Source organism: Mastigoproctus giganteus, chromosome 10, assembly GCF_048544385.1.
Source record: "Mastigoproctus giganteus isolate SK-2022 chromosome 10, ASM4854438v1, whole genome shotgun sequence".
Classification (NCBI taxonomy): domain Eukaryota; kingdom Metazoa; phylum Arthropoda; class Arachnida; order Uropygi; family Thelyphonidae; genus Mastigoproctus; species Mastigoproctus giganteus.
In genome coordinates this window covers 17,083,916-17,111,821 of record NC_143584.1, presented here as the reverse complement: position 1 = coordinate 17,111,821, position 27,906 = coordinate 17,083,916, and the positions used below count along the sequence as shown (strand labels likewise).

At 36.3% G+C, this 27,906-nt stretch overlaps 1 protein-coding gene across 2 annotated transcripts in view; it reads left to right on the top strand.

The window, feature by feature from the left end:
• LOC150078809 (protein C10) overlaps positions 1-23,390 on the top strand; it is a 37,900-nt gene extending 14,510 nt beyond the window's left edge. For both annotated transcript variants that reach the window (XM_090382397.1, XM_090382396.1), the window contains exons 2-3: positions 13,015-13,191; positions 22,695-23,390. In XM_090382397.1, the coding sequence (XP_090238523.1) occupies positions 13,015-13,191; positions 22,695-22,825 (308 nt within the window). In that variant the 3' untranslated portion in view covers positions 22,826-23,390. The remainder of the gene's footprint in view (positions 1-13,014; positions 13,192-22,694) is intronic.
• The last annotated feature ends 4,516 nt before the right edge of the window (positions 23,391-27,906 follow it).

Genomic DNA, 27,906 nt, shown 5'->3' with positions numbered 1-27,906 from the left:
TCCATCATGCAGTATGATTGATGATTTTTGAGGTTATGATGAATGTCGTGGCGAGATCCAATATTCCTTACATTTCGAGGGTACAGCTCTAAAACGGTGTTCGCAGGCCGGCCGCTAGATAGTAGACCGGACCAAACCTATTGGTAACTCTCTAGGAGGCTTCCGGATCAGCTAGTGTATAATCTTGCTACCTCTACTCTGCCAGATAGTGACTGGAGGGAGTCCGAGTAGTGTGTATGCGGGGAGCATTGTCGAGGCCACGTTATGTCATGGATCTGGGTATATTCTTACACATGTACGCCATATCCAAAAATTTCATTACTTCATACAGCATGTCGCACCCACTTTTTGTTACTATTGAATACACCATGAATTGTCAAAATAATAGAGCAAGCTTATCTGCGAAAAGATCTAAACCTCCCAAGGACTTCCTAATTCATTTCACAAATATACGTGGTCTCAATTCCAATCTCAAAGATGTCCATTTCCACTTGCAGTCTTCCAAACCCCATGTACTTTTTCTGACTGAATCTCAGTTATCAGTTGATTCAACTACTGCTCATCTCAGATGTCCAAATTATTTGCTGTATGATTCCTTTCGCCTCAAAGGTGGTACTTGTGCATATGTCCGTTCTGATATTCCCTGTCAGAGACTTGGCAATTTGTAATCTCCTCTGGCTTAAAATCTCTCTACCTCATTGTGTAAAATTCATCTGTTGTTTCTACCGTTCTCCCAACTCCACTAATCACTTGGAGCTCTTTGACTTCCTCTCTTTGCAAGTTGACTTTCTCCAGTCCAACTTTCCTAACAGTGAGGTAATTTTCCTTGGTGATTTTAACGTTCACAACTCCAGCTGGCTTCCGTTTTCTAGTCACACCAACCTAGCAGGTCGAGATGCTGAGGCTTTTGCAATTACTAATGACCTAGCACAGATTGTTCATTTACCTACAAGAATACCGGACAATCCTAATCATACAGCCAATACGCTTGATCTTTTTCTCACAAACAACCCTTCTAAGTACAAGGTTGAAGTGAGAGGTCCTTTAGGCACTTCAGATCACAACTTGGTGATTGTCTCTTCTCCAATGGAACCTTTATCTCATGGCTATTCCCAACCTCGTATTGTTTGGCATTACAAGAATGCAAAATGGGATGACCTGCGAGACTTCTTTTCTTCTTTTCCTTGGTCTGATTACTGTTTCAAAACTTCTGATGTCAACGTTTGCTCAGATCGTGTCAGTAAAATTATTCTTGCAGGAATGGAATCCTTTATCCCACACTCCACTTTAAAATCTCGTCCTTTATCTAAACCTTGGTTTTCCAATAAATGTGCTAAGGCTGTCCAAGAGAAGAATGTTGCATATCGTAATTGGCTTCTTGCTAATTCTTCAGTTTCATTTTCTGCCTACGCCAAAGCTCGCAACAATTGTAAAGCAGTTATTAATCAGTCCAAACTAGAGTTTGAACAGGCTAAGAGTAGAAAACTTGCTTGTTGCCCTAATGGTAGCCGAGCATTCTGGTCTCTTGCCAAAGCTATTGGCCGCAACTTTTGCCCATCTCTGCTCCCACCTCTGTCCAAACCAGATGGTTCTGTTGTCACTTCAGCCAAGGATAAAGCTGACCTGCTAGCATCCCATTTTCCTTCCAACTCATGTATTAATGATCTTGGTAAAACACCTCCCACCATTCCTAACACGCTCCATTCAATGCCACCTGTGGTCTTCCGTCAAAAGGATATCAGAAGGATTTTGATGAATCTTGATGCTAAGAAAGCTCCAGGTCCTGATGGTATTTCTCCACTTGTTCTCAAAACCTGTGCTCCTGAACTTACTCCTATTCTTTGCCGCCTTTTTTCACTTTCTTATTCCAAAGGTGTTTTTCCTTCTGCTTGGAAATTTGCTCATATCCAGCCAGTTCCTAAAAAGGGTGACAAATCCCTCCCATCCATTTATCGTCCCATTGCAATTACTTCTACTCTTTCTAAAGTAATGGAGAAATCAATTAACCGCCAACTCTTAAACTACCTAGAAACCTTCCATCTGATCAACAATCGCCAGTATGGATTCCGTCAGTGTCGATCCACTGGTGATATTCTGGCTTATGTTACCCATTTATGGACTAATTCAATGGAAAGGTTCGGTGAAACACAAGTAGTTGCTCTTGACATCTCAAAGGCTTTTGATCGTGTTTGGCATAAAGGTCTTCTAAACAAGGTTCCATCTTATGGTTTGCCAACTGTTTTTAGTAATTGGTTATCCAGTTTTCTCTCTGATTGCTCACTGAGGGTGATGGTAGATGGCTCTCTGTCTTCTAACTTCTCCACTAATGCCGGTGTCCCCCAAGGTTCAGTTCTTTCCCCCACTCTTTTCCTCTTGTATATCAATGACCTTCTTCCATTGACTGGAAATCCTATCCATAGTTTTGCCGATGATAGCACATTGCATTCAACTTTCCATTTTGAGAAACCTTGTCCAGCTCAGTCAGCTTCAAGTTCTCTAAAATCTGCTGCCAATTCCTTAAATGCCGATCTTCAGGTAATTCTCCAGTGGGACAAAGACAACTTAGTTGATTTCAACCCTTCTAAAACTCAATCTTGTCTTATATCTCGCAAAAAGGATTCTTCTGCTCCTATGCTTATCTTTAGTGACACTCCGATTTCTAGGCAAAATGATATATCTCTTTTGGGGATTACCCTGACTTCTAATCTCTCTTGGCACAAGCACATTACAAATATTTCTTCCTCTGCATCTAAAAAACTTGGTTTTCTCTTTTGCTCTCGGCGTTACTTTTCTTCCAAACAGCTGCTCACTCTGTATAAATCACAAATCCTCCCTGCCATGGAATATTGTTCCCACATCTGGGGTGGTGCCCCCAAAACCGCTCTCAGGCTTCTTGATTCCATTCAGAAGAGGGCAGTTAGGTTAATTAATGATTCATCTCTAACAGAGTCTCTACACTCGCTTTCTCATAGACGTACTGTTTCTGCCGCATGCCTCTTCTACAGATACTTCCATGGGCACTGTTCTTCTGAATTGGCTTCTATAATGCCTGCTCTCTTTCAAAACAGTCCGAACACGTGCTGCCAACATCCATTTACTGTCCAACTTCAAACCCACAGAACCAACTTTTCATCTTCCTCATTTATTCATTCAACTGCCGTTTTCTGGAACAACCTTCCTTCATACGTATTTCCTGAAAATTACAATCTACAGAAGTTCAAGTCCAATATCAACAAATATCTTCTTTCGTCTTCTCAACCTCCAACCCAAGCACGGTACTAAGTACTATAGGTTCTAATACCTCTCGTGTTTGGGGTTCTCATAAAAAAAAAAAAAAAAAAACTTGATAGCATGGTAGTATTAATTGCTGTGTAACTGGTGAATTGGAGTAGGATTGTTATTGCATTTAAAATTAGAAGTGTAGTTATTATTTGGGATTCTCTGATTACATTGGTGAATTTGTTTGTTACTTATTTTTAATTGCTTAAGGAACCATATTAGAACCACACCTGCTTCTGCTGCCATTGTTTTGTATCGATAAGAACGTTCGGACTTTAATTACATATAATTAATAATGCAAACTTCATGGCATAACCAATGCATAGTGTTATTATTACATTAGGTATATTTGTTTATTAAATTCGACCAAAAATAATGCCTCAGAGCAGCAGAACAAAGGGATGAAGCTAGTGGGAGTGCCATGGTTCTGGAGAGAACTGATGAAAGCAGTTGCCCTTCAAATCATGGACATTATGAAATGTACAGCTTGTTTGCAGATATGTGAGGAACAGGACATGATATTGCCGAGGGGATGTCTTTATATGTGCTCAATGTAAGGAGTGTGAGGATATTAGGCATCAACTCAGCATTGTTGGGGGCCTTTGAGAGCTTGAACATGGTGGATACCCTCGAAGAAATTAAATTGTGGGGACCCATCAAGCTCTCAACTGCCCAGATCAATGCCAGAGCTTGCACGTAATCATCATTGGGCAACACAGCAGCAATCCCTAAGGCAGAATGCGCTGGTCCCACAGGAGCTAGTTGTAGTTGATGACTTTGTCAGGGAAATGGGAAATATATTTTTGTGTAAAAAGCATAGGTGGAATAGGACCAGGGTATGTCTGCCAGAGTCAGAAGTTAACGATATCTCCTAAGGGCACAAAAGGTGATATTGTTATACACTTTGACACTAATGACATTAAGAGTAGAAGGTCTACAGGCCTACTTAGCAAGTACAGAGCAGGTGAAAAAAAAGTTGACACTTAGGCTTAAATTTGAAAGTGTCTGCAATTATGCACAGACACAGTAGGAGGAAATATATGAGAGCCTTGCCAATCAGTTTGCCCTTGCAGAGATTGTGCAAAGCTCATGGGGTAGAATTTGTTGCAGTGTGGTATGTGCTTATTAACAGGAGAGACTGCTTCTACAGAGATGGGAGACTCCTGTAGAAAGGGTGCAAGAATATTTGCTGATGCTATTGAGGCAGTGTTAGGTGTTTCAAAACTGCTATCTTGAGGGGGGAGACAGACTAATAGATTAATAATAGTCACAGGCAGAGGTGAAAGTGATTCTGAAAGAGGTGAAATGGATTAAGTAAGCTCAGTGTTGATGGCATTCTTCCTCTTGCTTAGGCTACACACGAGGGAGCATAAATTCAAATTGAGGAAGGATGATTGCAGGATACATGGGTTCAAGTTTACCTTCAGCAGCAGTTAATAGGTTTTTCTTTTTTTAATGCAAACCCCAAACACAAAAGGTATCAGAACCTCTAGTTCTTAGTATTGTGCATGGGTTGAATTTTGAAAAGATGAAAGAAGATACTTGTTAACATTAGACTTGAATTTCTGTAGATTGTAATTTTCAGGAAGTACATGTGAAGGGAGGTTTTTTTTTTCAAGAAACAAAAGTTGAAGGAATAAATGAGGAAGAAGGAGTTTCTCTGAATTTGAAGTTGGACAGTAAAAGGACGCTGACTGGTTGAGGCATGTGTTCAGACTGGTTTGAAAGAGAGAGAGGGCAAATTATGGAACCAAATTCAGAAGAACAGTGCACATGAAAGTATCTATAAAATATGAATGTGGCAGAAACAGAATTTCTATGATATAGAGAGTGGAGAGACTTTGTACCAATCAATTAACCTAACTGCCCTCTTTTGAATGGAATCTTGGAAGACTGACCACCACTCCAGATGTGGAAACGGTATTCCATTGTAGGATGGATTTGAGATTTGTACAGAGTGAGTAACTGTTTAGAAGAAAAGTAACACCAAGAGCAAAAGAGAAACCCAGTTTTTTAGATACAGAGGAAGCAATATTTGTAATGTGCTTATGCCAAGAGAGAGAGATTAGAAGTCAGTGTAATCCCCAATAGAGATATGATCTTGCCTAGAAATTGGAGTGTAATTGAGGATAAGCATAGGAGTAGAAAACTCCTTCTTGCGAGATATAAGACAGGACTGAGGTTTAGGATTGAAATCAATTATCTTTGCCCCACTGGAGAATTACCTGGAGATCAGCATTTAAGGAATTGGTAGTGGATTTTCAAGAAGTTGAAGCTGTTTGTGCAGAGCAAGGTTTCTTAAACTGAAAGGTGAAATCCAGTGTGGTCTCATCAGCAAAACTATGGATTTCCAGTTGCTGGAAGAAGGTCATTAATATACAAGAGGAAAAGAGTGGAAGAAAGAATTAAACCTTGAGGAACACCAACATTAGTGGAGAATTTAGAGAGCCATCTACCATCACCCACAGTGGGAAATCGGAAAGAAAACTGGATACCCAGTTACAGAATATATTTGGCAAACCATTAGATGGAAGCTTTTTTAGAAGACCTTTATGCCACACACGATCAAAAGCCTTTAAAATGTCAAGTGCAACTGCTTTCATCAAGCTTTTCCATTGAATTTGTCCCCAATAGAGATATATGAAAATCGTTTTGAATATTTTTGTTAGATTCTTTTAATTGCGTTAATTTGATTTTTAATTGTTTTAAATTGATTTGAATTGTGTTAAATTGATTATTTAATTATTTATATTTTACTCTAATGTACTGGTAAGTTGTCGGTTTCTTTTCTTTTTTTCCATTTTAATTTCTGGAGGATATCATACGGAAGTGTTCTACATACTGTATTGAGGTAAACTCCTCTTATTATTTTACTAATTGAATTTGTCCATAGAGGGGCATAAGCCAGTACATGCCAGTGGATCAATACTGACAGAATCCATACTGGCAATCATTGATCAGATGGGAGGTTGCTAGATAGTTTAAGAGTTGGCATTTAATGGATTCAATCATTACTTTAGAAAGAATAGAAATATAAATGCAGTAGGATGATAATTGGATGGGGATTTGTCATCCTTTTTAGGCACTTGCTAGATATCAGGAAATTGCTAAGCAGAAGGAAAGAAATATACCAGCAGAATAAGAAAGTGTAAAAAGGCAACACAGAACAGGAGTAAGCTCAGGAGCACAAGTTTTGAGAACAAGTTGAGAAATACCATCAGGACTTGGTGCTTTCTTGGCATCAAGACATCAAAATTCTTCTGGACATCCTTTTGACAGAAAACCACGAGAGGCATTGAATGGAATGGAGGTGGTTTACTAAGATCATGAATACAAATGTTAGAAGAAAAGTAGGATGCTAGCAGGTTGGCTTTATTTTTAGCTGAGGTGGCCATAGAATCATTGGATTTTAATGGAGGTGAGAATAGAGATAGTCAAAAGTTGCAGCCAATAACTTTGGTAAGGGTTCAGAATGCTTGGCTACCATTTGGACAAGAAGCAAGTTTTTTACTCTTAGCTTGTTCAGAATCTATTTTTTGACTAATTGATAACTGCTTTGCAATTGTTGTGAACTTTGGTGTATTTTCAGAAAATGAACCTGGAGATTTGGATACAAGCCAATTGCAATATATAGAGCATTCTTATCTTGAACAGCCTTATTGCATTTATTGGAAAACCAAGGTTTAGATAAAGGAGAAGATAAGGTGGAGTGTTGAATAAAGGATTACATCCCTACAAGAATAATTTCACTGACATGATCTCAGCAAACATTGACATCAGAAGATTTAAAACAGTAATCTAACCAAGGTAAAGAGGAATGGAAATTTTGCAGATCATCCCATTTTGCATACTTGTAATGCCAAACAACACAAGGTTGAAAAGGGCAACAAGAGAAAGGTTCCATTGTAGAATAGACCATCACCAACTTGTGATCTGAGGGTGATTGTTGGAACAAACTTCCATCTGTTGTTGTGGGAGTAGGTGGTTTGATAAGTTCAAGGAAGAACTAGACAAATTTTTTTTGTAAGTGATGGACACATGTGGTGGGGAGGGTTTTTTCTTCTTGTTGGTGCTTTATATGCTTGCTTTCTGATATCATTTTCCACTACTAATACTGTTTTGCTTGAAGAACTACTGTACAAATGGGCACTGCTCTTCTTGGACTAATGTTATTGATGAAGATATGTCAGGTTTAATATCTGAGTTTGAAGATGATACAAAGGTTGGCAAGTTAGTTAATGACATTAATCAGGTTATACTACTACAAGATCTAGAAAAATTAGGTGGTGAACTGAGAAGTTAAAAGTTAAGTTTAATATTGAAAGATGCAAGGCACTGCATATAGTTATCACTAATCCAAGATAAACATACCAGCTGTATGATACCACACTTAAGGTAGAGAACGAAAATGGCCTGGGGTAATTGTGCAGTCAGACATGAAGTTCTTTGAGCAGTGCATATAGGCTGCTGATAGCTCATGGGGTTTGTTGGTATTGTCAATGATATACATGAATTTTGCCTGAAGGGTTAAGTAGGTAATTATTTCACTGTAGAAGGTGGTGGTAAGGCAACATCTTCATATTGCATACAATTCCAGAAGCCTCATTTTAGGATGATTGTGAATCTGTTGGAAAGAGTGCAGAGAAGAGCAGTGAAATTGATGAGGGGGGACAAAAGAAAAGGCAATCTTACTATGAAAGACTTTAGTTCTGCAAGTTGCAGTGTTTGAAAACTTGGTACCTGCTAGGAGATCTGATTGAAGTGCTTAAGTTTCACTTACTGAATGGATTCAGTAAGCTAAATGGTGGTATCCTTTACTCTAGCTACTCAGACAGCACACATAAGGGAGGGCAAAAATTTAAATTGAAGGATTGTTGCAGAGTAGAAATAGGCTGAATTTGCTTTCAGCTAGCAGTGGTTTAGCAGTAGTATTAATCTCGTTTAATCCAACCTCGCTCTCATTGTCACTTTCCACATCCATGCAGGTATCTGTGATCCAGAGTTTCAAGTGGTCTAGACCACACATCTTCTCCAAGTATACCTTGCTTTTCAAATAGCCCCACAGAAAAAAAGTCCAAGGGGAACAAGTCTAGGGATCTTGGTGATCATTCCTATGATCTCCTTCGACCTATTCAGTGACCTGAGAAACGTCGATCTAACTATTCACAAACAATCAAAGCATAATAGGCAGGTGCACTATCTTGCTGGAACCATTCTCTAATTGTACTCTGTTCATTCAAAATGCTGAACATGATTTCTTTCACCATTGCCAGATAATCTTCACTGTTGACTATCATCATCAAAGAAATTAGGTCCCATGATTGAATCATTCCATATCTCACACTACACCATTACTCAAGGACATCCTTGTTCCTTGCAGGAGCCACTCCATTTGGAATTATTTGGTGATAATGGAAATTTTGTTTGCTTACTGCACTGGAGATGTAAAATTTACCTTTGTCAGAAAACAAAATCCTTGACAGAAAGTCTGGGTCTTTGTTAACCTCTCGATGGCCCATTCCCAGACCTCAACCCTTCTATCAGAATTGCCTTCATTCAATTTTTGCATCTTATACAGATGCCACTTGTTTTTACACAGAATTCTGCTGATGCCTGTTGTCGAAACCCCAGTCACATTTGACATGCAGTTACTTATTGGAACTTGCCACACTTTCCCAAAATGAAGGTGCTTGTTTTCTCATTGGTCACAGTGCACTTTCTCTCATGGGTTTTCTCCAACACTGACCCTATCTCTTTGAATATCTGTAGTAAATGTGGGTTATGGGTTCACAGTCACGATGCCTAGCATTAAATTCCTCTGCAGTCTCCCTTACTGATCTTAATCCAACCACTAATATGATCTTGACTTTCTTCTTTTGTCAAATGCATCCTCAGTTCACATTACACCTTCGAAATAAAGAAATCCACATTACCCTATGGTTCCAAATGAATGTTACACCCTGTTGTAACAAAATAAGAGTGAAGAAATATCCCCAGAGAACAGATGCTGGCCCTGTTTAGTTAAATTTTTATTAATATTAATGACATATTTCAGTTCATTAAAAAATTTCCTATAAGATAATTGCTGATAACTGGATGTTGGATTATATGTATTTGCATATGTGAATGCATATTGTAGCCATTATAATTTTTTATTGCACATAAGAATATTACTAGCAACAGTATGTATTAATTTATTTTATCAGTTTTTTAGACATTAAACTTGGGACTGTGATTTCCATTGAAAACACCACAATATTACATATTGCAATATAGCATACACACTATAGCATTAATGTGAGAAAAAAATTTCATTTAGCATGGAATAACATGCCAATGATGTTTTAATTCTTGTGTCATCAGTTAAGTTCAGTAAAAGCATACTATTTGAATGTGTAATATGTTTTACTATATATATATGTGTCTCTTGAAAGGTAGCAAAAGAACGTCATTTCAACTCTCAGTTTTGCTCTAAAAATATTTACAAAATAGGCAGTTGGAGCTTACATTTAGTGTCAAAAATGAAATATGCTGCTGAAATTATGGAATTATTTATTGCTGATTGCAGAAAATATTTTGCTGTGGTAGCAGTATTGTCTTTTGTGTTTGTGGGTAGAAAAAAAAAACATTCCACGAAGAAAAAAATTCCAAATCAATCAATGTATGAAAGCAACAGCACACATTATGACCAAACAAAGAAAAAGGAAATAGTCAGATCAGATTCTTTTAACCAAGCCACATATCTTGGGAGAAAGGAAGTTACTTTTCAGAGGATCTGTGTGTTTGTTTCCTTGGTAAGCTGTAATATCCGTTTTCACTAAGTTAAGCAGACCAGTTTTCAGACAATTTTTGAAATAAATCAAACATTCCAGATGAATCAACCTTGAAAAAAATTATCTTAATGTTATTTATGATGTATAATTCAATAAATTCATTAAGATATTGGAGAAAAGTGCATGTAGATGTCTTCCTATGAAACAGCAGATGCTTATGGCTGTTATATTGTGCATTTCATATGTGAGAAATTAGATGGAGACCTCATAATATATTTACTTCTTGTAAGGTTCTCAAAAATGTGAATCACTGCATGATCTGTAAATGATTCTTTGCAGTTGTTGTGACCAGACTGAGAATTGACCCATATGTGATAAAAGTTCTCCATATAGAGAGAAAACTGGATGTGATAAAAGCAACTTCTGCCTTTCTATACAAACTTGATCCACATTACTTTCTAAGCCAATGGCTTACATATGGTTGCAGAAATTTCAGGAAAATATTGGAAATTAATAAAGGTAATTCTTGTTTAAAAAAAAAAAAAGCTAATCCCTAATGGAGATATGTGATCTTGTTTAGAAATCAGTATCATCAAAGATGAGTACTGTATAGGAACGGAATAATCCTCTTTGCGAAATATAAGACAGGACTGAGTTTTAGAAGGATTGAAATTAACTAAGTCGTCTTTGCCCCATTGGAGAATTACTAGGAGATCAGCATTTAAGAAATTAGTGGTGGATATTTAAGACGATGAAATTGTGTATGCGTGCATGGCAAGGTTTCTTGGACTGGAAAGCGGAATGCAACATGCTGTCATCTGCAAAATTATGGATAGGACTTACAGTCAGTGGAAGAAGATCATTAATATATGAGGAAAAGGGTGGGAGAAAAAACACCAGATACAAGTTAGAAGACAGAGTAATCTATTGCCTGTAGTGAACAGCCGGAGAGAAAACTGGATACCCAGTTGCAAAAAAGCAGTTGGCAATCCATAAGATGGAAGCTTGTTTAGAAACATTTATGCCAAACATGATCAGAAGCCTTAGAAATGTTAAGAGCAACTGCTTGAGGTTTGCCAGACTTTTCCATTGAATATGTCCATAGATGAGTAATAGAAGCCAGTATATCACCAGTGGATCAACACTGACCAAATTTGTACTAGCAATCATGGTCAGATGGAGGGTTTGGAGAGAGTTTAGGAATTGGTGGTTAATGGATTTTTCCGTTATTGGAGTTGCAAATGTTAAAAACCAAGGAAAGTTATCTCTCTGTTAGGAAGGTTGAACTGGAGAAAATAGTTTCAGAAAAAGGAAGTCAAATAATTTCAAGTGATTGTTAGAATTGGGAGACTGATAGAGGTAGCAGATAAATTTGTCAGAATGGAGTGGAGAGATTTTAAGCCATTGAAAGATGAGATTCCAAATTACTAAGTCTTTGATATGGAATAAGAGTGGACATATGCCCAAATACCACTTTTGAAGTGAAAGGAATCATACTGCAAATAATTAGGACAACTGGGATGAGCAAGTGGTTGAGGCAACCAATAATTGGAATTCTATCAGAAAAAGTAAGTGGCAAAGGATGTTGTTGAGATTGGAACTGAGACCATATATATTTGCAAAATGAACAAGGAAGCATTTGAGAATTTTAGTTCTTTTCCTAAAGAGGTTTTCTATTAGTTTGGCTAATTAGTTTTATAGCTTCTGTTAGTTTGATATGCCTTGCATACAGGATGTGGTACTTGTGACTTGCCTTGATCTCTTTATTTGAACACAACCCCCTTCCGTAAAAGTGGGTTATGTTCTTTTATTTTCAGGTTTCAGTTTAAAATATATATTATGTATATTTATACAGGCTGTTATTCAGATATGCCTGACAAATTCTACCTGATAACAGAAGGAATTGAAAATGTTTTTAAGAGTATTTAAGAAAAGTGTCCAAGTTTCATGATAGCATCCTAGTATCAGAGAAATTAATGCAAAGTGATATGATAGGGCAAATAATGTAAAACATACATGACACAGGGTGAATTCAGTAAATAAATTTTTAAAAAATATGAACTACCTATTGATTTACAGAGGGCTGCTTCCCACATTTAATATTTGAAAAGATGGTATAAATCTCCTTAAAGGTCAGACCTCTGTTGCATTTTATTACGTGGGATGATAGCAACACAAAATAAAAATAGGGAGAAAAAAAAATTGGAATTAAGGTATAAAGATTGTTGTTGTCTTAATTTATATAGTTTGAATTTTTTTTTCTTTTCCTAAATAAGAGGAATTAAAACAAGACCCTCAAATTTTTTAAAACTAATTTGAATAATGCTTTGTGAATGCTTCCCATACTGCATTCCAATGTGAATAATAATTGCATTATTGTATAGCATGAGGTTTTTCTGAGGTCTGCCCCATTATCCCATGGATTAAATGCAGGGAAACATTACCCTATGAATTAACAGGTTAATGTTTTTTTTTTTTTTTTTTTTTATAAACTATATTTCCTAAATTACATCGATTGTGCTATAAGTTTATTTTTCATTATTCACTGTATTTTAATGTAATCATTTCATTTTGCATGCATTCTCTGATATCAGATACAACATTGCAAAACTTTTGTTGTCATGAACCTGCGATAGAATTTATGAATGCAATTCTGAATCATCCTGTTTGTGATAACATGCTTGCATAACATAATCATGGAGCTACTACATGTTAGCAATAAGCCTCTTCACCATTGTAGAGAAAACATAATGTGACAGAAATGCAGCCTGTGCAGTCACAGAAATGTTTACCTGGATTATGCTTATATTTAACTCGTTTTTCTTAAATGGAACAAGAAATGACTTGCTTCACTTAAATAGAGAATTGTGTCATTTAAATTTTTGTTTAAATGAATATTCTTTATATAAAATAAAGTTTAGCAATTTTAAAAGGTAATTTATAAATCCCTATCTCTCTTTAGTGATATTAAAGGATATACTGGCTGCATTCACCCAACAAGAAAATGCTACACGATTAGAGGAGGCAAAAGATAATGCTGGGAATGACATGCTGAAGCATATGCAGTTAGTATTTCCAGTTGCAACTCAGATTCAAATGGAAGTAGTTCAAAATCATGGTTACTCAGGAGATGGAGAAGGTACCTCTTATTTTTTCTTTTCAGTCAAAATTTAATAATAAACAGTGTATATAGACTATTACAAAATCTGCTGCTATAGGAAAATTTAACAATATTATTATAGGAAGGGCTGTTCAATAAAGAATGATCATAAATTTTTTTTTTCACAACATACCTTTATTAATTATCCATATCTTGATGCTCCTTTTCAAAGTAGATCCCATTTGATGAAATGCATTTACTCCAATGTTTCTGACATTCTTCAAAAACATGGTGGAAGCCATTTTTTGACATGTGTTTGAGAATCGCCTGCAATGTTTTTACAACTTCTGATGACTGCAAATGTTTTCCTCACAGCTTCTTTAACTTTGGAAATAAAAAGAAAAAAAATCGCAGGGTGCAAGGTCGAGGTTGTAGGATAGATGAGGAACACATTTGACATTAATGCTGGCTAAGTACAATACAGTATGATAGTATTAGCAGTGTAAGGACTCACATTTTCATGATGTAGGATCCACTCACTTGCATGCAGTTGCAGTTGTTTGCAACAAATGTGATCCCAGTGTACAGTGCAGCTCTGTAGTAAGGTCCTGTAACGGTTATATGAAGCAGCACAACATTCTGGTAAACTATTCCATGAACATCAAAAAAAAAGAGATGATTGTAATCTTTCCTGCAGAAGCTAGAACTTTTGCTTTTTTTTTTGGTGTTGGCGATGATGTAGACATTTCCAAAACAGAACTTTGTTGCTTACTCTCTTGGTCGAAAAGATAAAGCCATATCTCATTCACTGTTATCACTTTGTGCAGAATCTCACCATCTTCAGTAACCATCCATTGGGGCTTCCTACAACCCTCCATGCGAACTTGCTGTTGCTCAAGTGTGAGTATTGTTGGAACCCAGTGTGCACAAATGTGTGTCATATGCATGGTCGTGGAGAATATTGTGCATGCTTCCTACTAATATTCTCAACATCACTGCCAGTTGCCTTACTGTTATATGATGCTTTTCTCTCATGATTACAGAAGTGGGGTTTTTGTTTCTGTGGTGACAGCAGCGGTTGGAGCTCCAGGACCCTCAATTTTTGTGATTGAATCACATCAATCTTTAAACATTGTAAACCACCTGTGAGCTGTGCTATGTGGAAGTGTAGATTTGCTGTAAGCCTCTTTTAACATTTTGTACCCTTCAGCTGATGTTTTTTTTGAGATGGAAACAAAATTTGAGAGCAGCATAGTGTTCCTCGCTTGTCACATCCATTGTTACATAGGTAAAACTGAACAGGCATAAATGTAACTGACCTCCAAGATCACACTGTGCACACAAGTCAACTGCACCATTGCTATGTGATGCAGCTTGGTTTGGTCTTAAATTCCGCAGCTCATCTAGAAATAGCAAGCAATATGGTTGTTCATGAAAAATGATGATCATTCTTTATTGAACAACTCTCGTAAGAACCACCAGCAGGATGATTGAGATGGAAGCAGATCTTGAAATTAAAAATTGGTATGTTGAGAACTGTTGTCTAGTTCTGTTGTGGTAACTGTCATGATCCGATTATTCACTATTGTCAATGGCACATATTATTCAATACTAAAAATGTCAGTTTACTGTTTCTCAAACTTTTAACTCATATCCCGCTTGATATTACTATTAATGGGTATGCCACTCAGATATTTCTGCTAATGGCGATTATGATTTTCATCATTCTGCACCCCACTTGAAATGCCTTTCTCCTCCACCAGTGAGATATACCCAACCATTTGACAACCACTGGTCTACATAATGCAAGAAACAACATAACTACTATTACTGCACACTGTTGCTGGAAATCAGTGAGACCTGTGATGATGTCCATAAGCTCTATCACAAAAACCAAATCCAAGCTGCTCCATGATGATATAATGGATTTTATACTGAACTATTGGAATCCAAATCTGTTTATCAAATGTATTTCAATCCAGGTTTCTCCACATGACGAATATTCTTAAAGGCCTCTTCCAGTTAAGGATGTAATTGCCAATTTTGGGCAGAATATTTATTAAACATAGGATTCCTCCTATGATCTATTCCAGTGTGTCTTGTATATTTATAGTTTCCCCTGTAATCTGTTTGTTTTTTCAGTCTGTACAGCTTGAAAATTGGCCTGTGAAGCATATTTATGTCTGTATAAGTGTTACAAATATTACAAAAGCCTTGCACAAAAACATCCAGCAAAAACCAAGGAACACATATGTTATTAACTTATTACACTCTGTAATAGTGAAGTTGCTGCAACCAGAAGGAATGAATGGAAGTGCATGCACATCAGCAGGCAGATGAGTTGCACCACCAAGATATATAAATTATTAAGATATGGGAGCTTGAGTGGAAGCTTCAACTGATATAAAAATGAACATAGAGATTGTGGAGTTCAAAGCAACATGAAAAGCAGTTAACAGGCTTGTTTCTTGCAGGAACCAACTTCAGAATGCAAGGAGATTGTAAAGAATGTCAAGACGTCACACTCAATAACAATACCGGCAACTCAGCGACTGACTGAGGGTTGATTATTGGCCTTTGATAGGCTGGATGGTTGCTTTGTCTGTACAGGAACATGTGGGTTGTGACAGTACCACTGTGCACAGATGGCAAAAATGGCTGCAGAATGGTATGACTGCTTGCCAAATTGGTAGTGGAGCATGACAAGAGGACTACAGAATGTATAGTATTATCCATCAACAGGTTTCTGCTGCACCTAGTGCCATGTTTGCTACCACTCATGAGTCATGAATACATGTTATTGCTTCAATTTTCCCTGACCACTGCCCATCATCAAGTGTCTGGAATAGTACTGCTCGTGGGCCACTTGGGATACAGAATGGCAACAATGAATCCCGCTTCTGCTTGGGGCTCGATTATCACCACAAACAATTGTGGCAATGATGTGGTGAATGCAATGATCCTCGAGCCATTGTTGAATGCTGTACTTACACACCTTATTGGTGTTGTGATGTAGGAGCAATCATTTTTGATAGTTGGTTGTTGGTGTTTCTCAATGACAGTCTGCTTGCCGCTGTATCACTGAGATTCTGAAACCCCTTGCCCTCCCCTTTCTCACTGAGATGCCTGATACCATTTTTCGGCAGAACAACATTCAAACTCATACCACAGGGTTTTCTTCCGAGTGTCTTTATGGCTGGATGTAGTCTCTTGTGTGGATGGATGCCAGCCAAGTGCTCCAATTTCTCCCCATTAAGCATGTGGGACAGTTGGATGCCATCTGCAGCCAGCACAGACCACGGATGTTCTGTGGAACCAGTACAAGAGGCTTGGTGAGAAATACCATAGGAGGCTTTTCGACACCTGTATGACTCAGTGCTGAGATGCTTAGCTCAATGTATCCTGAACTGTGTTGGATTTACTTCATATTGAATTGTCCACTGTAAGCATCATTTTGTATCATTAAATGTGTTCGTATACACAGGAACACCTGTAACTTTTATGTGTGTTAACTCCTTGGCTATTGTTACTCTAAATATCCTTTCTGTATTCCTGTTCCTCAGGGTGCTGCAAATTCAACATCAAAGTGTACAATATTTTAAGGGTAAGCAGGTCAAGCCTTGCTCTTGACATTTACAAAAAATGTGAATGCATCTATCTGTTTAACTAAATGTATCAGCAGCACCCAAAGATCTCCTTGAAGGATCACTCCAAAGGCTGGAACTAATTATGGATTTGTGTACAAAATGCTAAATACATGAACTTTATCCTACAAATTATACATAGTTCAATAACTATGTGGCAATGACAGTAATAAATGAATATCAACTTTTTGGTCTAACATGGGAAAATTGCAACAGTTTAGAATTAGATTCGGATGAAACATCTACAGCAAGCAGCAAATGGGAAATATAAAAAATTGCAACAGACTTTGTTTTGCAGTTGTTCACAACCAGAGTTATACTAGTTAAAGCAAAAGTATCAGAAAACAGCTGTCATCTTAATTATTCACTATTTTAAAAGCATATTTATACACAAGTTTTTGGGCATGTTATTTGTCTAATTTAGTATACAATAATAATGTTTGTTTCATTCAGTTGTTTTTAAGTTGTGATTTAACTGAAAAAAATTTAAAAGTAAACAGAACAATAATAAATAATAACTGTTGTATTCTATTGTTGGAACCCTACTGGTATTGTAAAACTGCCCTGAGGTCAGATAAGAAATTTATGAATTGTTAGTTTGTTCTACAGTGTGCTAGTGTTCAGAAATAAAATGTTTAAAACAGAGATAGGTACTACACCAAGAAGAAACTGACTGCTACATCAGCACATTCTAGGGTACCACATCCTAAAATAGTTTGCATGTTGATTTCCAACACATTGTGAAAATTGATCATATTTGTCCAGGAAAAATAGCCAGAAGCTTACCGTACATGTCAAAGCATCAGATACTTTTTGGCAGTGTAAATAACATGAAGATCCCATTGTTGGTTGTGTTCCCGATCATATCTAGTTTATTCCTCAAGGAATTTCCAAATAATCAGTATTAATAAGGACAAATGATGCAAGGAACTAACTTTATCTGCATCAGCCAACAAAAAATAAAACAATATAGTGGGGCCTCAACTTACGATGACATTGACATCCGATATTCTCAGGAACCGATATACCTTCCATACAGTTTATTTTAAGGACCAATGATATTTGCAGGTACCGATGGCTTTCTGATATAGCTGGAACAATGCATGGGTGGAAATTTTCAGACGAGTGGATCATGGAACATCACTCGTACAATTGTTCTCCACCAATTAGCGTATTTTTTATTGTTGTGGCACGAGGAACAGCACTCGTATGACTGTTTCAGATCTATGACGATCTGAAACTTTAAAGCTTCATCAACTAGTGGCAGTATTGTATGTTTTGAAGACTTTAAAGCCAGCAGAGACTGGTTCAAGTGCTTCAAAAAAAGGGCGAATATCAAAAGTGTTGAAGGGCATGGGGGAGGCATCCAATGCTGATAAAAAAAGAAATTTAAAAAAAGCAGCTCAGACCTTTAAAATTGAATTCCAAGAGTTTGTTGATCAAGAGGGTTATCTTCCCCAGCAGGTTTTTAACATTGACGAAACCAGCCTCTTCTGGAAGTGAATGCCCAGGAGAACGCACATCGCTAAAGATGAGGCTAGTTTACCTTGGCATAAGCCTATGAAAGATAGACTCGCTCTCCTGTTGGGTGTCAATGCCTCTTGAGATTTTAAGCTTGAAGCCTTTGCTTGTGTATCACTCCAACACCCCCAGAGTATTTAAACAACAAAAGGTCGACAAAGGCATGCTGCTTGTGTTTTGGTACAATAAGAAGGCTTGGGTTATAGGATATGTTTTCAGTGAATGGGAGCTTGAAGTTTTCTGTCCTTCAGTGAAGAGTTATCTTGAAAAAAATAAGCTTCCTGTGAAGGCACTGCTCCTGCTGGATAATGCACCAGGCCATGATCCCAACCTTGTTCGATCTCTTGGGGCACAATTTGACTTTGTTCAAGTCTAATTTTTGCCACCCAACACCACTCCTCTTCTTCAACCAATCTATACCATGAAAATGCTATAGCTTTGCAAAGATTTTTGAAGGTCGAAGTTCAACATGCTGGATTGTGTGAGGCGCTGATTGTAAGTTCTTGGAATGTTTCCACCAGGTGCTTAAATTCAGCCTTGAAAAACATCTGGCCTTTAATTATCTATAACATTGATGAATTTGAAGATGGTGCTTTGACAAATGATATTGTCACTCTTGGTAAATCAATGGCTGGAGGTTAGTGTAGAGGATGTGGAGGACCTTACCTTATTGAACCTAATGGGTGTGAACTAACAAAGGAGCTACAAGAGTTGGAGAAAATTACAGAATGACACTGGAATGGAAGAGGAAGAAAAAGACACCCAAAAATTGTCAGCTGAAGACTGTCATTTCTTGATGGGAGTGTTTAAGAGAAGTGGTAAAAAAAAACATTGAAAACAGTGAACTTATGATGTGCAAAATGGAAGACTAAGTCATTTCTTACTTCGGGAAGCTACAAAAAAGTTGTAAAAAACAGTCCACTTTGGACAGTTTCTTTGCCAGTAGCAACAAAAGATCTGACACTTGATATAGTCCAACCACCACTATGCCACCATTGATTTCATCAGCTCTGCACTTCAAGTCTAAGGTAAATGCTAATTTATTGTTTGTTTTTTATTTTAAAGTGTTTTATGACTATTTATTAAATAACCTTTATAAAACACAAATTTTTAATGTAAAAATGAAGAAATTTTACAACACATGTAAGAAATTTCATGTGTTGTTGGGGAACGAATTACAGGAAATCAATGTGTTATTGGTTTCAACTTACAATATTTTCAACATACAATGGGTTTTGTGGAACAAATTACCATCGGGATGTTGGGGCCCCACTGTATTCATCCAGTAACCATCCAATTCCACTTTGAATTTAGCCATTCACTTCCTCTTCCACATTAGGGAAGCATATTCTAGTATTTGTTAACTGGCTGTTTGGCATCTGCCACTAGCAAAATTTCTTGTAAGATTGGGTCATAACACCTAAATCTTTTTCATCTTGAACCACTTTCAGCTTCTCTTCTTTGCTTATACTGGAGAGACCAATAGGCAGTAACCACAATACCATAAAATGGGTTTTATCTAAAGAAATGTAGCCAAAGGTAAGCAAGTACTTCAGTTTTAAGAGGGGATTACAATGGAATGAAATATTTCTTGGGCTCAATTAATTTGAGAGACTACTATATGCTGTTGGATACAAATATGCTATAGGAAATATTTAAGAGATTTAACCTCTAAGTCAGACCACCATCTGCACAAGTGGATGCATACCACAGCATCTAGGGATCATGTCATTGAATGGCACAGCATATGTAGTCATGGCATGGGTAATGCCTGTCGGCTCCAAGTCCATGCAATAGGGGAAAAAAATAACCTGATGGAGTTTGAACAGGGAATGATGCCCCCCACTTTCCTGCTGTACTAGGAAGGTGACTGCCAGAATCTTAGCAACTGCAGTAGTGGAGTGACAGAAATGGGCCAAGAACACACAATGACCTAACATGCCAGGACCAGCAAAGCATCACTGGTTTGACAGTCAAGGTTGGCACATGCTGTTGGGGACAACAGATGGCTTACAATCCCTCAGTTAATGGTAGACTACAAGCAGGGTGCACAGAGAAACTTTTCTCAGCACACCATCCAGCGGATGTTCTTGTGGATAGGCCCAAGGAGTTGGCAACCTATTCACGTATCCATATTTACTGACTTATCGACACCTCTGCTGGCAGAGGTGTTGGTAAATGAATGAGGAAGGTCTGTTTTTGTTGAAGATAAAAGAAACAGACTGGATAATTTGGTAACTGGAATAAATCCTTATTCCAATAAGGATTTATTCACTAAAAATGTGGACTTGGCGCATTATAGCCTTAGTTGCTAATGCGCCAATAAAATCCAAACCAAACCAATCACTAAAAATGTCTTTTTTTTCTGACTGCCTCTTTAACTTCTTTGGATCATCATGACGTTCTTAATTTCCTGCTGTTAAAAAAAAAAACCTACACACCTCTTTTGCAGCTCCCATGAAATTCTCTTAAACTTCAGCCATTCTTCACTAAAATTGTATTAGCATCAGGAATGACATCTAACTTTTGAGCAAGGTTTCTATATTTAATGATTGTCTGAAAATGATCATTTTTCATTTTAATACTTAAAAATGATAATTAGTGAAAAAACTGGGGTAATTTCTTACTTTTTTTTAAATATATTAAAAATGATAAGTACTGCAAAAAATAAAAGAAAAGGTATTTTTAATTTTCTCAACACAAGGTAGCATGGTCACTTCCAATCCCAAATCCTCTATATTCCAACTACTATTTGGTGCAGCAGGCCATTTTATTCTCAACTGAAACTGTGCCAGCATATCTTTCACTAATTTGCTACCCAGAAAGGATTGAAATGTGCAGTTTACACTGTTCTTCTAGAACCTAAGAACAGTGTAAACTGCACATTTCAATACACTTTTTTTCAAATACCTTAAAATTGTATTTTTGCACAAAAATATGCCCTTCTGGGTAGCACAGTTAATATAATCACTGTCCTCCCCACATTGGGTGGAAAAGACTAGTTAGTTCAAATTCCATTCATGACAAGAAATTTTTATGGGCCTTTTTCACATGGCTGAGTTAGTCAGCCACATGCGAGGATAGCATGGTTTTTTCTCCAAGAAACTGAATTTTTGTCTGGCAATGAGGCAAACTGACCACGGATAATGCTGCTAAAATCGACAACAAAGGTATAATTTTGCGAATTACATTTTTCTGCAAGGGTAATATAAACAAGAAAGTCAATTTGTAAAATATCACAGGTCAGCATAGAATACTAATAAAAATTTAAATTCTTTATTCTTCCTGTTGTTGCAGTAGACCACTTTAGTTCACAATTTATAACTGGATAGCACTTTTTTTTTTTTTTTGTGCATGTGCAATTCCTCAGTTACCAGTGGCAAATTAAAATCTCTATTTAGAATTGTCTGGAGGACAATCTAAAGGAGGAAATACAACCCATTTTGGTAGATTTGTTCTTCAGAGGATACAGAAGAGGACTGCATGAAACACAATTAGTTCTAAAATTTGCTATCAGACCCTAGAGAATCCAATTCTGGAGCAGCAAACAAGAACAAGCCTTTGAAAACAAATGCACATTGTTGATTGGTATGATTCAAGGCACAGCGAATCTAGACCATAGATCAATGGAAATTGGTCCTGTGCACTTGTAATCAGTGCATTGATCCTAACTGTGAAGTTGAGGGGAAGAGTAATTGTCTAGGTATGTTTCTCATGGTATGGTCTATGTTTGCCTGCTGCAGTGCAGTGCAGTGGAACCACGAATGTTGCATCCTACAATATTGTGGACAATTCTGTGCCCTGTATCATGGCAGTTTTATTTGAAAAGGCCATTACACTTTCCACCATCACAGCAACTCAGTCGGACTGACAAGCACAGACCCCCAACCTCAAAAGAATATCCTGGGGATGAATTTGAACACAAAATTAGGATAAGGCCAAGATGTTTTGTTAATGCTTTAAAGGAGTGGAACAAAATACCACATGCTCTACCAAAAATTTGTATAGAATTCTTTTATAACATGCTAAAACATATTAGTGTATTGGTCAACACATTGTTAGTTTCTCTGAATAAATACTGTTTTGTTCATGATAAGCAGTGGTCCCCAGATTTTGTAAAGGGAAAGGCTAAAACAGTTTGCTGATATAGCAGTTAAAAAAAAAAAAATCCACATTGTTGATCATAAAGGGGTAGACTGTAGCCCTCCCTATCTGGGACTGGCTGGATTTTTTAAAAAATTAATTGAAATAGTCATTTTCAAATGGAAAAGGAGATGATAAACTAATCTTTGGACATTTAATATGTATAGCATGAAGGAAAATAATACACTAACAGGACCTTGACTTTTCCCTCCCCTTTAATTTCATGATATATAGGCTTAATCCAGTTTGCCCAAGCAGTTAAAACACTAGAACGAGACAACCCGGAAATTGCCCAGCTGTCATCAGAAGTCCGTGCTTTCCTAATACCACCCATTGTACCTCCTAGTGCTCCTCAAAACTCGTGAACATTTTATTTATCACTATAATGTGCATTTTAAGATGTTTTGTATATAGCTTTATATGCAGTGTTTAAAGCATAATGTTCTCTGTTTCACTTGTTAAAATAAAAATTATGGTATTGATATTTTTATTGTTGCCCATGTGTACATTAGTTCACAATATTTCTAACTTTTAATAACAGATGAACTACTTCTAAGCGCTGGAAGTTAAAGGAAGTGGAGTGATTTCTGAAAATTTAAGCTACAAAACAGTACACTGCATGTCTTTGACATGAAAAAAATATCCTTTCCTCCTCCACAAAAAAAAAAAGTCATCTCTGTCCAGTTCTAAGATCCAGTAACAATTTAAATAGTAAAAACTGAACATTGCACTGGTTTTGTCATGATTGTTACATCTTGCCATCATTGATAAAGAGGGCAGGACTTTGCTATAGTCCTAGACAACTATAGACAGGCTGACCATAATTCCTTGAGGCTAAAACAGGACAGGGAGAAAATCTTGTCCGGAAAGAGCAGAAAAAAAAATATTCGGCAAAATGTTTTTAGCCATCCTATGATATAATCATGATTATAGGTTATATTGCGGCAATATTTAAGCATTTTTTTAAAAAAATGTTTTAAAAAACGGGACAAAAATTATATTTTTATTAAAACGACGGGATGGCTGGGACAGCAAAAAAGGGGCACTGTCCCTTTGAAAATGGGACTAGTCAGCCTAACTATAGAGGTTCTAGAAAGAGTTGAAGTCCACAAAAAGATAATAAGGTGGACCTCACATCAAACATTGATTGTACCAAGGTTGTCTTGTCTGCACTACTTCCTCTCCCCCCACATTAAAGGCATCTTTATGAAGACAAGTTTTTTGCTACTGAATTGTTCATCTGTTCTTAATTTTATTTTTAGTATAGCTAACCATTTTTAAATATAAAAACAATCTTATGATTTTTTTTATGTTCACCAGTACACAACAATGTAGGTATTCTTTTTATCATAATGCATTACCTTGTAAAATATCTAATTAGCAGAGCTTTAAATAGTTACTGGCTTAATGAAATAAACATACTTAAATTCATTGTATGTGATATGATTTTACAAATGCATAGGAAATAGGTACTGTATAGTTGTTAATTAATTCACATAGTATTTACTAGCTTTGGCTTTGCAGTACTAAATATGATGTACAGGTAGTCCTTGATTTACGTCGGGGTTAGGCGCAAATGGAACCCTTTATATAATGGAGTCAATCAGAAATCCCAGGGTTAGGTTCCGGGCACCAAAATTTTTACCTACCACTTTGCATCAATTGTTTTATTTTATTAGAATTCTTCATAGTTGTAGTAATAGTCGATGGAAGCATTAGGGCGGCTTTCATCAGATTCTATCCTCCGAATATTGCACTAGGATTCAATTAACTACTTTTACAGACATGACGTCTTTATTCTATTAAATTAAAAACTTTATAACACAATTTATAAAAAAAAAAAATGTTAGCGTAATAAATTTCCAACACGTGTAAATAGCGTACACAACAACCAACTGAATGCTTCACTGCATGAACCTTTACTACCCGCATCCACAAGTGGTTACTTTGAGGGTGGGAATCTTTCTCGTCTGATATGAATGTGGTAATTGATGGTTGGCTCAGAATGTCCTAAATCACATGAACAGTGCACGATACTTAGCACAGTATGATGCTGATAAATTTTGTCTGATGATTTTAAACTTTCAATTTATAAAAAAATTGCAAAAATAAATAAAAATAGCGTTGTGGTTAGTGATCGGCGCAAAACAAGGGCTACCTGTACTTTGAAGTTTTTCTGATTTGTGTTCTACTTGTGTGATAACACTATGATAGATGAAAGAATCTATTATGCATCTGTAGTATATATATTTTTTTTATGGTTATATAACATTCCATATTTGTTTTAATCTAAGCTGACCATAGCCTTGAATGTAATATCTACAAAGCAAAAAATTCTATTTTTTAAGAATGTTACTGTTGTCTTAATTTTTTCTTGTTTGCTAAACAATAGAAGTCAGTGAACTGAAATCCTGTTTCTAAAACAGATCTCTTGATAATTTCACATCCAATACATTTTATATTTTAGGCAGTGCAATATTAATGCAGGTTGAATCAATTGCAATGCAAGAAGCTATACAAATTACATTCTCATAATTTGGCTGTAGCATTGCAATGATATCTGAAAATGTGCCTTGTCACTTCCTTTGCATATGACTGAATATCATTGGTGTTGTTTATAAATAAATTCTCAGCTTAAGATCTATGAGAAATAGTTATTGTATTTACTTCTCCCTTAACTGTTTTTGAATATGCAAAACTTGTGTATATTTTAACCCTTATTTCAATAATTCCTTGGATTTTTTGAGAAATTGAAGAAAAAAGCTTTCATTGAAAAAGTATCATTAGTTTTGCAATGTAGACAAAACTGCTAATAGTTAAAAAAAAAAACCCACTATTATAGCTATCTTTCTGTACTGCCATATACCCATTCATTTTATCTACAACATTGCTACAGCATACAAAATTGTTAAACTACTTAATGATTCTGTGTAATAAAATTAATAAACCTAAGATTATTAAATCTAACTAAAATCAGTAGTTTTTAGAGCACAAAAGGTACAAGTCAAAATGACCTTTACAAAGCTCTGGCAGATAAAGTTAGCAGTGCAATTTCCTTTCACTGGACACGATAAAAATATAACATTGGTGGATTTTTCTATCATTATTATGTTGTAATAAAAGTGGCAAGGAAGCTTGAGGCTTATTCTGCACCAGCCAAAAGAAAAAAAAAAATAAATAAGTACCCAGAGAGAGAGAGAAGTAGGAGGGAATCCCCCAAAAAAGAGAAGAATGATGATATCCAGCTCAGAACCCTGGATGTGCCAAGCCCATACTCACAAGATGGGGAATGCGCAAAGTTGTTCATTTTTTGAAGCAGACTTATTTTCAGTTATCTTCCGTCAGTGAGCAAAACTTAAAATAAACAAGAATCAAAAACCCACATGCTTTGGTGATTGGATAATGACAGCAAATGTAAAAAAACATGAGATGCAAGCAGTGTCAGCATTTTGAGATGCTATAATCAAAAAAAGTAGTGAATGCACTCATCTGGACAATAAAAAACTGCTAATCTTAAATTTTATAGCACTTCAATAATTAATATGTAAGAAGAGGCTTAAAAATGCCGATTTATGGCCAACTTCAATAACAAAAGTTAACAATACAGATAAGTCAAACCAATAATGAAGGAAAACTAAAATTAACATCGATGTCCATAAAAATTACAAATGCTGTATCTTTGTACATCAAGGATAGCACATTACAGGTGTTCACCAAACTCTTGACATATCAGCACCTATGAAACTTGCATGCTATAAAAACAATCTCAAGAATTGTATATTATAGACATTTAATTTCCGCTCACCCACAATACAGTAACTTTGCCTGGGTGATCCATGAAATTAGATGACTCTAAAGTCATCTAATTTCATGGATGAAATTAGATGACTTTAGAGTCCTCTTTCATCTTGTAGCCATCTTAATGATTGTAATGCCAAACTTTAATGACCTGGAAGAGATTGCTACAGCCTTCATCAGGCGTGATCAAATCCTTGATTGATCTCTACCTACATCAGTAAATGTAATCAACTCTTTGTTCTCAATCAGGCTAACTTAAAACATTTCTCTTCATGAGCTTTTAATCTGCTCCTACCAGAGAATATTAAGTTTTAAATTGCACATAGCTTCTTTATCCATCCTCTCCTGTTATGCTCTCCTAAGGTGATGAGAATTTATTCTAGACCATGGTCAATAATCTTTCTGGAATGATGTGCCAGCTTTACTCTAGTGGAGTTTTGGGTGCCACAAGTGGATTTATTAAAAGAGGTCACCTGTTATTTTGTAAAATGGGTATGTACAGAATGAACTGCAAATTTTTGAAATGCATTTAGGTAGCTTCACTTTGAAACTATATAGAAATACAAACACTGTTTCTTGGTGGAAGTGCCTTATTGGTAATTTAATAAGGTTGTCTTGTAGTGCCACTTGGTTGCCAGCCTTTGGCACCAATGTTTTAGGTTGCCATTTTAGTTCTAAATTAATTCAATCTTCTCTCTACGTGCACAACTACATTCTAGTTTCCTCTTTTTAGTGCTGCATGCATTGTTAGAATCAATAAAATACACATCTCTAATTATGGACAATTGAAATCTTTCAACATTTTAAGTTATACATCTCAATCAGATCCTCTCTAAAGTACAGTTATACCTTGCTTAGCATCATCATTGTAACTATGCTTGAAGATTTTAGTTTGCACCATTCCTTATATCATTATAATGACACCTTAAAAATAATTTCCAAAGTATGCTTCCAAAGTCAATCAAAAACAAATCATTGCTACAACATTTTTCATCAAGATTCATTTAATAAGTAGCCAGTACCTCTAGGTGCTGTTTTTACTTCTGTGATGTTTCCTCCAGTAGTCCCTTTTAAAAATGGATCCAAACCATCCATGAAAGGATGAAGCAGCATAAAAAAGAAGTTAAGACATCAAAATATGACTGGAGCTTGGTGAAAACTGCAGCCCAGTTGTATTCAAAATTAAATTGGGTTTGGAGAACCAGCATACTGTATATAATGGAAACTGATGGTTCCATGTTAAATAAACCAATTATTTACAAAATTTGTCATCTCAGTTATAACAGTTGTTAGCATATAATACAGAACAGGTAAGTATTTCTTGCCCATATTACTGTATTATATACTAACTGTTATATTTAAAATTTCCTTCTTAATCGTTTTCAAGGAACCTAACCCTAGTGCAAGGTATCCTGTACCTAAGTTCTTTTAGTGGCATCATGCACAAGTCTATATAGAAAACACAGTAACAGTGAGAAAATAAGCACGTTAACCTGCATAAGAGTGTAATCTGTCTTTAATGTCTTAAAGGACCAGTTCATTCTCAGACATTTTGAGGTACTTCCTGTATCACTTCTTCAGACTTGCTCCTTATTATACAAACTTCACACATGACAGGTTGTAGTAACCTTAGTCTGATAATGCATAA